The sequence below is a fragment of the Muntiacus reevesi genome, chromosome 14 (genome assembly GCF_963930625.1).
Source record: "Muntiacus reevesi chromosome 14, mMunRee1.1, whole genome shotgun sequence".
NCBI lineage: Eukaryota > Metazoa > Chordata > Mammalia > Artiodactyla > Cervidae > Muntiacus > Muntiacus reevesi.
The window spans coordinates 34,183,407-34,195,898 of record NC_089262.1 but is presented as its reverse complement, the minus strand read 5'-3'; the positions used below and the strand labels follow the sequence as shown (position 1 = coordinate 34,195,898).

At 36.9% G+C, this 12,492-nt stretch overlaps 1 protein-coding gene across 5 annotated transcripts in view; it reads left to right on the top strand.

Annotated features, from left to right (window-relative positions):
• FYB1 (FYN binding protein 1) overlaps positions 1-12,492 on the top strand; it is a 166,398-nt gene that overhangs the window by 121,344 nt on the left and 32,562 nt on the right. For all 5 annotated transcript variants that reach the window (XM_065905612.1, XM_065905610.1, XM_065905613.1 and 2 more), the window contains 3 exons: positions 9,357-9,403; positions 11,585-11,604; positions 12,054-12,088. In XM_065905612.1, the coding sequence (XP_065761684.1) occupies positions 9,357-9,403; positions 11,585-11,604; positions 12,054-12,088 (102 nt within the window). The remainder of the gene's footprint in view (positions 1-9,356; positions 9,404-11,584; positions 11,605-12,053; positions 12,089-12,492) is intronic.

The window sequence follows — 12,492 nt, the reverse complement described above, 5'->3', positions numbered from 1 at the left end:
GGCTAAGATTTATCCTGGTCATACTCTTCTTCTAAACTTGGCAGTGGACAGAGTAAAACTGCTTCTTTCTCTAGCTACAAAAATGCAATACATGTATGGTATTGTTTCCCAGGGAAGCCTATTAGAGTCATCTTTCTATTGAAAGCTGCCGCCTAGGCACCTTCTGCCTGAAAGTGAAGTCGCTCAGTCGTGTCCGACTCTTTGCGACCCCGTGGACTGTAGCCCATCAGGCTCCTCCGTTCATGGGATTCTCCAGGCAAGAATACTGGAGTGGGTTGCCGTTTCCTTCTCCAGGGGATCTTCCCGACCCAGGGATCAAACCCAGGTCTCCCACGTTGCAGGCAGACGCAGGCAGACACTTTAATCTCTGAGCCAGCCTAGCAACTACCAAAATATCAGACTTCTAGAAGTAAAGCAGGTCTTCACCATAAGTCGTGTTGTTTATACAGTCTAGGCACAGCAAAGCACTCTTATCATTAGGCAACTTTTCCTATCAGTGCAAGGAATGCTTTAGAAGCTGAGTTCCCAGATATAAGCCAACAGACTATCTTAGTAGAAGATTCTTTTTAAAATAGCAGCTTCAGGCCTGTTATGTTAACTCTTTTCTGTAAACCTGCCCCCTAGAATCCACCGTGATAAGGTGAGGAATACAAAGCTATAGAAAGAAAAGAGAATTTCAAAGAGACCAGTAGCCTAGACTACTGTGTCCTACTGATGCTGGTCAATTTCCCACATTTGTAGGAAATTCTTACAAAGTCGAAAAAGAGTCCACCAACCAATCAGGTTCAAATTTTTGCTTGTAACATTGCTTACATCAGAAATTAGCAAAATGCATCAGTTGTAATCAACTTAACTTCATCCTTATTTCCATTTTATTAAGGACTCCTAATTCAAAAGTCTGATTCATTTAAGAGTTACCAACTCCTCAAAATGTATACTCTCAGAAAAAAAAAGATGCTGAGAAACAAGAATTTAGATGTTACATTGCCTAGATTCACTGGAACTGTCGCATCTAAAAGTTAAATGTCAGATGAAGATGAAAGCTAAGGGATATCTGTAAGATGATTATTTTTTCAAAAGTAAAAATGTGGTATATGGTGTAAGACTTTCAGTCTTCCATCAGAGAGCCCAAGTAAAATCCAAAATGAAGAAATATCTAAATTGGAAACTTTCCCCCCAAGTAGGGGAAGCTAGAAAAGACACAAAGAGGAAATGAAAGTAAAATGGGTCTTGATAGTCAGGCTCACAAATTTATATTTCATGTGAGAGGGAAATTTATGGAATGATCTTTAAGTAAAATTGTGAAAGATGGGTGTCTCTGTGCTTTTTCTTTGCATCACCACCCTTCTAGTAATTATTTTGTGAGGCACCACGCTGTGCCTTTGTAATAGAAGTTCAGGAAATATCAGTGAACAAAATAAAGACCCCTACTAACATAAAGCAGGGGGCAAGAGACAAAAGGGAAAAAATAATAAACTAGTAAAGAGTATAGAATGTTAGGAAATATCGAGTGATATGGGATGAAGTAGAGCAGGTTAGGTGGTGCAGTGTGAGTGCTGGGGACAGTGTGTTGCAGTTTTAAAAGGAGAGATGAGGGTCGCTCCCCTTATAGGAAGTTATACTTGGGAAAAGACTCAAGGAAGTGAAGGCGTTAAAGCATGCAGGTATCTGGGGGAAGACCATTCTAGTCAGCGAGGACAGACAGAACAAAGTCCTCGAATGTCTAGGGGCTCCGAAAGAGGTAACTGAGGCTGGAGTAGATGGAAGGTGTAGTAGAGACAGACTCATGCAGACCCTGCAGGTCGTGATAGAGATGATGACTCTTATCCTAAGTGACGTGGGAAATGCAGAAGAGCTTGAGTGGAGCAGTGATGTTTTCAGGCTCACGTTTTGTGAGTATTACCTTAATCACTGTCTGAAAAAAGGTAGTAGGCAAATGTTGAAGAAGGAAAATCAGTTAGGCAGATCCTACAGAAATGCAGGCAAGATATTCTAACCAGGATGGTGCAGTGGAGATGATGACAGGGGTCCAGATTCAGGATGTACTTTGAAGGTAGAGACCACAGAATCTGGACTTAGGGTGTGAAAGGAAAAGAGGAGCCAGGGCAGCTCCAAGGTTCTGAGCCTGAGTAACTCCAAGGATGGTCCATGACTGAATGAGATTGACTGAAGGTGAGCAAGTTTGGGCGTGGGGGAAATCGGGAACGCACAGCTGCGCAAAGCTTGTGGTGTGCATACAGGCAGAGATGTTGAGAAGTGAAGAGCTGGAAGGGAGCTCTGAGTTATAAAGATATGTTTGTCGTGGGTGTATACCCCATGCTTCAAGTCAGACATTGTTAGGATCACAGAGAAAGTGCATTCCTAGAACAAAGGATTAGAACAAGAACCAGTGCTCAGGTGAGGGACCAGCTCCCCAGAGGCATAAATGACTGATAACGTTAACATTTCCCCCCAGGGTGTGGAGTCTGTGTTGCTTAAGGCAAGGAAAAGAACTTCTAATGTGGATCAAAGGAAGAATTTCAGGAGATCACATGGCCTTTATTACCTGAAGTCACTTGTAATTATATCATTCAGGTCAGAATGCCTTAAGAATGTAAAGAATTGGAGGCAGGTGAGAATTTAAAATAATAAACATATTTTTTTTAAAAGTAGTTGAAGCCAAAGTTATATTGCATTTTAAATTGTATTGTTTCCCCACCTAGTGGTCAGAAAGCAGCTAGCTCCATTTTCTACTTTATTCAGATTGTCTGAAGAGGAACTGAAATGGGTCAGAAGAGCTCGTTTATCATTTTGTTCAAATCAACTTCTTTAGGGTAACATATTTCTTGGTGCCAGTTTAAAAAATTAATTATAATTTTAACAATGTAACTATTTCTTCATATGAATATAGAACCAATAGTTGAATATTTTAGTATAAAAAGCAAATTACATGGTTATTAATAGTAATGAGACAGGAAAAGTGAAGTAATAAGAAATAACAACTAATGGAAATGACTAAGGTTGAAAAAGGAAAGCTTAACCAGATCTTACCTTGAGGTCATTCTTACTCAGTGTGAGATTTTTCTGGCTCTAAAATTAGAGGAAATGTAACTATTCACCATTGTAAACTTTTTTATTAGTTAGAAATATTTAACATTTTCTGAAATTTGAGACTTGCCATATCAGTCATGCACTCCCAGACAGACTTACCTAAGTCCATTGGCTTAAACAAGTCATCATAGTTGTATAATTTCTCATGCGTTAAATACAGGAAGACGTGTTCCAGAGAAAAATTCACTGGATTTCATTTTCAGTGAGGGCAGGCATGGAACAAAGTGTCACTTAGATTTCCTCTGTCTAAAAATCAAACTGACAAATGCTAGAGTCACGGAATAAAGGTCATGAGTGGCAAATAAGGTATAAAGGTCAATAGCTTCCCATCTTTAAAAGTCAGGATATAGAGCTCTAATAGCTTTCTGAGCATGACAGTCATAACATTAAATTAATTTTGCTTTTCTTTTTTAATTCCTTATGCTAACGTAGAAACACAGAGAACTATAGTGAAAGACCTTCTTGAATAGATGTCTTTACTGTCACAACTGATAAGCCTCCTTTTCTTTTTCACCCACTCCTTCTGTTTCATTTTCTAGGACTTGAGTTGTGACTGGTTTCGTTGATTGTCTATTTCTCTCTGTTTGGCTTTTCTCAATGCTTGTAATACTTTTTTTTTTTTTTTAACAATTGGTGACAGTTTGATCTGGGTCTATCGATGACACTCACCTCCTTCTCCCCCTCATCTTTCTTCCCTTTATTCTTCACTGTTATTCCTATTCTTAACATTATTTCATACTTAGTGAATATGTTGCTGTTCTATATGTGTTGAATTCAGATCTATATAAAACTAAAAGTTAGATGCTATAATGTTGGGTCCATGAATATATATATGCATGTAAACATTACCTACAAATAATAAATGGTTTGCATTAAGTGCAAGTACATATGTACGAGCATGCTACACAGAACTTCATTTTGCAAATATTTGTTACTCTTCCTTGTGTTTCAGGAAGTTAACTGCAAGTCCAGTAGTCTTTTTAACTTAATATTATTTTCAAAAATAATAAACAGTTTGCTTTAGTAATAAATGCTAGTTTCTTAGTGTTACTAAGGCAGCATTAATTTAGTCAAAAGTCCTATACCTGACAAGAATTATTCTAACAGCTTCCTAAAAATGACAGTCATAATAATAAATTAACTAACAAAGACATAATCTCGTCATACTAAGGGTTTATGATCTTATAGTAAGAATAGAGACCTGCAAGTAATCGCTGTATAATTATAGTAATCCAGAATAGCCTCTGTACTGAGCAATGTATGACATATGGAAGTAGCAACTGCATGAGCTTGGGAGAGTTGAGATAACTTCACAGAGGGGGGAGTGTTAAAGGAGAATCTTAAAGATTAAGGAGGGCCTCGGCAGCGGATGATTAGAAGGGAGGATTACTCCAGAGAAAGCCAACAGCGTGGGCTAAGCATGGAGGAACATGAAACCAGTGTTCAGAGAATAAGTGAATTCAGTGTTAATATCTGAAAAGAAGATGCTGTAAGAAGAGAAAATATGAAAAATAAAACTGTAAAAGGGCAGGACTGATCTTACGGACCTGTACACTATGAAAGGATAATAGACTTTATTCTATAGAATCTCAATGTTCATATCAATGTATGACAAAACCCACTGGAAAAAAATAAATAAAAAAATAAAACTGAATAATATTCCATTGTAAAAAAAAAAAAAAAACAATGTCAATATATTTTGATGTCTGAGGTGTTTTACATCTTATGCTTTAAATTAATACTCAATTCACTAAAGTTAATAGTGCAAAGGCCTAATTTATCTTAAGTACTTAAATTCACATAACTTGCTATGCTATTTATACACCTAGTAATTTTTATTTCAATAAAACTGATTATTTTCAGGGGGATCTTTGATAAATGATTGGACAACTCAGACTAAATTCTTTCATATCAATACTTGTGCTCATAATAAACTTAAGTAATTAAACTCCTTTACATGTTTGACATTGCATGTATGAATTTACATACTGAATATTATTTTTAAGCATTTCTGATGCCTGACTGAACAAATTTCATAACTTTACTCAGCAAAACCCTCCCAAGAACTTGTAAACAACTCATAAATCCATTAAATCATATCCAGTTCCTTTAAATAATCCAATTGCATTTACAATTGGATTTTTCAGATACTTTTAAAGAAACATATTTACGTTAAAAAATATTAGGCATATAAAAAGCAAGGAGAATAATATAATGAGTACCCATATACCCCTCCCCAATTTCAACAATTATAAGCTCACTACCAATCTTGCTTTATCTATACACTACCCACTTCCCTCGTCTCATGTCATTTTGAAACTAATATCAAGCATCATATAATTACATTGGTAAATATTTCAGTAGATATTCCTAAAAATAGACCCTTTGTATTAATATAAAACATCAAGCCACTATTCAGTTGTCTCTTAAATCCTGTGTGGGTTTTTTTGTTTGAGTAAGAATCCAAGCAAAGTCTATGGCTTATATGTTTTGCAATTCTCTTTCAAGCTATAGGTTCCCCTTGTATTACTTTCTTTTTGCTTGTTGCAGCTTATTTGTTGAACACATCAAGTCGTTGGTGGGCATTACAGTTGCCCACAGTCTACACTGTGCTGATGGCTTCCTTAGAGTAAGCTTATGTGCTCCCCATTCCCCTGTAAACTGGCTGTTGGATATAGACAAGTGTTTGATCAAATTTCGTTCTATTTTCTAAATGTGTTTCTTTCTTTGTTTAGGTAAGACATAAGACTCCTTCCTAGGTGACGGTGGATTTTTTTTATCAGGAGCTCACAGTTTTAGCTGACTCTGTTTTGCAAGGCCAGCAATCATAGACATTCAACACTTAAGAGTCCTTACTTTTCAACTAAAACAATAAGCCTAACTCATGAATATCTAATGTAACAAATTTCTTAAACATAACAAACACTTAAAATATTGAACATACATTATTGTCCCAATGATTAGAAAATTTATTTCACAGATTTTTGTATCATGGATTTGAATTACTTCATCCTTTCTGTCTAATTCTGAATCTTCTAAGATCTAAAAACGCCAACTAAGAAAAACAAGTGTCATTATCAATCTCACTGGCCGTTCACACTTACCTAGATAGTAAGCTAGGCATATATGTTAATATTTAAATGTTCAATTTTTTGAGTGACTTTATTAGATAAAAGTTTATGACTACATATATGTATCTAAGGTATCTCTTCCAGAGTCACAAGGACACCCACTAAGCCTTTTTTATGGCCTTAGTGATAGCAAGGCTTTTCCTGTTCACATTCTTTAAATGGTATTATTTCACGTTAGAAAGATCACTTTGGCAGCTGCACAAAGAAGGGACTTTAAGGGTAGAAAAGATGAAGCACAATTCTCGTTCAGTTCAGTTCACTTTAGTTGAGTCGCTCGTTACTAGAAGACTATCCAGAAGGCCACTACAGGGGTCCACACTAGTGATGGTAGAATCCTGCTCTTGTGTCTAGCAGGACAGGGGAGAGAGATGGAAGGGGAAGTGTATTACAGGAGATATTAAATATGTAGAACTGACAGAACTTGATTAATTTGACATAGCATTGTAAAAGAGTGAGAAATAAAGGCTCTCACTTTTTGAGTGAGGCTTGGGTGGTGAAGTGAATTTTTGGTGCCAGTCACCAAGGTAAGAAACTGAGCAGGAAAAATAGATTTAGGCTGAAATGAGAAAGGAAAACCTCAGCTTCAGGGATGTTAATGTAGAACCATCAGTGGGACCTATAAACACAGATAGAAAAATGAATATATAGATAGGCAGATGATAGATAGATAGATGTGTCTGAAACAAAGAATGTGAGATTCTCTATGGGTTAGAAATTTCAATGTGAAGTCACCAACATTAAGATACTTTGTGAAGGTAAGGAAGTATATGAGAATATAAGACCATCTAGGGGCAAAGGTAGAAGGAAAAAAATGAGGAAGCCAAGACAAGAACACAAAAGAACACCATCACTTAAAAGAGAAGTCAGAGGAAACTAACCCACAAAGAAAATTGTGGGATCAAGACCAGAGAGACAAGACGTGAGCCAGAAGAGCTTTCTCGTGGAACCAAAAGAGGCTCCAGGAAGGCAAAATAGCCGATACGGTGTTAAGGGCCACAAAGCAATCACGGAAGCTGCAGGCTGAGAAGTGTTTAGTGGATTCAATAATTAAACCTCTTAAGAGTAGTCTCAGTGAAGGACTAGCAAAGGAAGTTAGCTTGCAGTCAATGAAGAAACAAGGGGAGGAGAGCAAGTATAGTGAGCGTGGACAGTTTTTCCTACTCGGACTGGGAAGAGGAGGATGTTCTTGTGGCGATGTGTGGAATTCAGAAAAGTGAAGAGAAACGTGTGTTCTTTATGAATGAGAGTAACTTGGGCCGAGGGAGGAAACAGTACAATAAGTCCCTTACATATGAACAAGATCCATTCCAAGAGGAAGCTCATAAGTTCATTTGTTCTAACCTAGGTTGTAAGTACTGCTTAGGCTGTAACTACAAGCCTCGGTACCCAACTAACACAATGGGCTATATAGTACCTACTGTAATAGGTTTATAATACTTTTCACATAAATAATACATAGAAAAACAAACACAAAAAGAAAATATTTTTACTCTTATGGTACAATATCTTCAAAATACACTAGAACATGACAATAGCTAGCATACAGGGGCTGGTGTTGAGTGAACAGGCAAGGAGAGATACTAATGGGGGGGGGGGGAAGAGGTGGGAGATAGCAGAACTGAAGGATCATCAGCAATAGGAGATGGAGGGCAAGCTGCAATTTCATTTACTCCTGACGTAGTTGGATATGCAAACACATACACACATTTGCATCTTTGAAAGCTTGCAACTTGAAGATTTGTTTGTAGAGAACTTACTATAGTGAGATATTTAGGGATGGGGAGGGAAAGAAGAACAATAATAAAAAAAATAAATGATATGATGACACACAGAAGAAAACAAATAAAAGGAGTGAAATAGCTGATCATTCAGATAGCATTCAGAACACAGATGGAAAGAAGAACTTTGGTCAGGAGATGTAAGGATGGATGTAATTGTAGATAAACTTGGAAGTTAAAGGAATGCATTTTCTTAAGAGAGTTCACTCCCAATAACAGCTAAATAGTGAAATAAGAAACAAAATCATATAATGATAAAGGGAAGGAGAGAAATAGGAGTTTTAAGGGAAGAAGTGAAGGTCTTGAATAGTTATCGAGAAGAATGATGTAAGAGAAGATTGACTAGGAAAAAGGTGTAATGAGATTATAGGATAGTGTTGGGAGTGCAGCTGAGACTGAATGTCAATTATTTGTAATCTCCCAAATCAGTAAGATGACAATTTTCCCCAGCTATGCTGATCAACCCAAGAATAGAAATAGAAAATATAGATGGGTCCATAAATCATTAAGGATTCGTGGGGCCCAGGTATTGATAACTGCAAAGAGTCGGACACGACTGAGCGACTGAACTGAACTGAACTGAACTGATGAGCAGTTGGAGTGAAGTGGTTTGAAATGAAGCACCTTGGAGTCCAAGCCACAACGGATGGAAGCAAAGGCAGGTGGAGAATACCTAGAACGGGGGGCGGAGCCAGGACTGAAACCAATTGCCTTTGAAATCTATACCGTATGGCCAATTATCTGCCATCAGAACCCAGAATTGACTTATTGATATACTGTCATTTTTAACAGACAAACATATTACTGCCCTGAAACTATGGATTAATTGTAGGTGCTCACTTTGAATGGACAGTGCTGGACACAAGTTCCCCAATTCTCCACTTTTTTGCAGCAGTAGCAGCATCAGTACAGAGCTAAAACCTGTTCTACTGACTTCTGAAGTTTTAAAGCAGAGTAGATGTGAAAGAGAAAAGAGTTATTTTTACCTTATTTTTTAAATTTTATTATTTTTATTTTTATTATTACTATTGCCTGCACTGGGTCTTTGTTGCTGCTCGCAGCCTTTCTCTACTTGTGGCAAGTGGAGGCTCCTCTCTAGTGCAGTGCATGGGCTTCTTGTGGTGGTTTTTCTTGTTGTGGGGCATGGCTTCAGTAGTTGTGGCATACAGGCTTAGTTGCCCGCAACATGTGGGATCTTCCCAGACCAAACATGTGCCCCTGCCAGATTCCCAACCACTGGACCACCAGGGAAGCCCAAGAGTTATTTTTAAATAATCCTTTTATTTTTTTTCCTTTTTCATTGTAAAAAGAGCATCTACTTATCCCATTTTCACTTTTTCCTCTCTCTTGTTTTCAGAGGCCCTGTAAATGAAGAAAATCAAGATAGTGTCATGCACTCTGATGGTAAGAGGCAAATGCTGTTTTATTTTTTGTTCCCTCAGATATGACAGTTAGAGTTAATTGTTCTCATAGGGTCATTAATGAGTCATTATCATCATCAGTCCATGCAAGTCCTCTCGTTTTACTTATTTATTCCCTTTTCTCTTCACGACCCACTCTCTTTCCTTCTTTCTCTTACCAGAGTGAAATATTTTAATGCACTTAGTGTGTATATGTATTTTGTACACATTCTTTGTATATTGTTGTGTGTGTATATGTATATATTTCAATTTACATAAACAGTATATTATAGCTCATTCTGGTCTTTTTCTTTAACACTCAGACTAATTGTTTTGTGAGGCTCATCCATGACTATATGTATATTTAATTTATTTCTGTTAACTACTGCACAGCTCTCCATGGTATGCATCCTATGCATATTTCACCTCCAACTCACTATTACTGAAAATGATATTAATAGTTCAATGCACCTTCTTGTCCATATCCCCATGTGAACCCCTGAGAGCCTTCCTTTAAGATGTGTATCAAGGAGTAGAGTGACTGCTTGTAAGCTATGGCATATTCATTTTGACTGAGTAGTACTGGAGTACTTTCTAGAAGAGCGGCATCTGTGTGTAGTCCCATCCCAGGGCATGAGGATTCCAAGATGCTTGCCTTTCACCAGTGCAGAGGCAGATTTCCAGTTGTTTCCAATCTTCTGTTTATAAAATGTCTTGTTTCAATTTCACATCTCAGCTTACTATTGAGTTCAAAACCTTGATTTGTTTATTAGCCTTTGTGGTTTTCTCTTCTGTAAGTGGCCAACTCCAATTCCTTGACCATTTTTTCTTGGGGTTGGTGTCTTTTTCTGGATGACTTGCAGGAGTTCCTTTGTATTCCAGATATTAATACCATGTCAGTTGTAGGGTGGAGAAGGCAATGGCACCCCACTCCAGTGCTCTTGCCTGAAAAATCCCATGGACGGAGGAGCCTGGTAGGCTGTGGTCCATGGGGTCGCTAAGAGTCGAACTCGACTGAGCGACTTCACTTTCACTTTTCATTTTCATGCATTGGAGAAGGAAATGGCAACTCACTCCAGTGTTCTTGCCTAGAGAATCCCAGGGACGGGGAAGCCTGGTGGGCTGCCATCTATGGAGTCACACGGAGTCGGACACGAATGAAGCAACTTAGCAGCAGCAGCAATTGTAGGGATTGCAAATATCTGCAAATATCTTCTCTCATTTTGTCCATTGTCTATTAACTTAGTCCATACTGTCCTTCATTGAACATAAATATGTTTTGATATAATCAAATTTATTAAATAGTTATTTTGTAATTTGTACTTTTAAAGTTTTGTTTAAGAATTCCTATCCTTAGGAAATAAAAATATTTTCTTCTATGAACTTTATCCTTTATAGTTAGTCTTTGATTGTTTGCAGTCCACTTTTGAGGAATTAGTAGGAACCTAGGTTTTTTTTTTCTCCCCTGGAGAAGGAAACGGCAACCCACTCCAGTATTCTTGCTGGGAAATCTCACAGACAGAGGAGCCTGACAGGTTACAGTCCCTGGGGCTGCAAAAGAGTCAGACAAGACTTAGAAACTAAACAACAACAAATGTGTGTTCCTATTTGTGTGTATTTAAATTTTATCTCTGAGCTCTCTGTTCTAGTCTACTGGTCTATTCATTCATGTATCAGTTCCACATGGTTTTTATTGTTATTGTTTTAGATGATGTCTTAATACCTGAAAATTTGTTGATATAATTAAAACACTTACTTGAGCAGTAAAATATCTTTAAAAAAATCTAATTAACTTGATTTGTTTGATACATGAAAGCAGATCCTTAGGAACAAATGAGTCAAAAAGTGTGAACTTGTGATTTTCTGGTAAAGCCTGTGTTCCACACAAGCCCGCAAAACTAAATATGGGTGCTTTCAGTGTCCATTTGTAAAGAGACTAAAGAGTGTCTTCAGTTTTTTTCACTTTTGCATTTTGTGAAAGCTAATGAAATGATTTTATAATAAGTTACAAGGTTTAGAAAAGCCATAGTAAGGATCTAAACCACATATTCTATTGTGTACTTCTAAACCTTTGGTAAAGTATAGATTCTGTTAACATTATGAACTGTTCTGAGTATTATGTTACATCTAACAATCCTCTATTAAAGCACTTCTTAATTACTATCCCTTTTTTTAAACACTTCAGGTACTGGAAATCTAGATGAGGTTAGTTTCTCTTTTTTTATTCTTCTCATATTATATTGCTGTAACTAGAACATGTAACAATTGCTGAGATTTATTTTCTACTGACATAAACCAACAAATGAAAACTCTTAAGAATAATGGTGATATTTTTCCGTTTGCAATCTTATTTCACCTGAAATGCTTGAGACATTAAGCACCAGTCATTTCACTGACTCGGTAATTTTGTTATGCTAAACAGAAACTGAAGTCTGGCTATAACTCTGAATTACATAGCAAGATATAAAATGAAATCTTCCTGTGCTTCCTTTCCCAGTCTGTCTCCAAAAAGGAAAAAAAAAAAAAAAAAATTAAACACGCCAAACATACACACAAATTTATGTTTGTTTTACTGAGTATTTGAGCAGTGTAGTATATATTTGTTCCTTTATTGAATAATTGCAATTAATCATTATTAATGTTTTTCTCGACAGGAACAAGAGAGTGAAGGAGAAACATATGAAGACATGTATGAATTACATTTTTTTTTTACCATGATATTTTTCTTCTAAGATGAATATACTAATTTGTATGAGGGAAAATGAATGGATATTCAATACTAGGAGGGGGAAAGTTCAACTGTTTAAATGACAGGCATATAATGATAACCTTTACTTCAATACAAAGGACTAAAGATTCCTTTCTTGTCAAAGGATTTTACAGAGGACTCTGTTAAAATGCCATTGTGTGAGAGGTCAGAGTCCTGCAACCCACTAGACAGCCCACAGGCAGGGAATTACAGGGCCAGAAATCTGTATTTCTTGCTCTCATTGTGTCTTTGGGCAAGTGAGTTTGTGTGTATATTACAATGTCCTCACCTAGGCAGTACTTTATCTCAAAATTCTCCTCTGAGAGATGATTTAACACAGCACT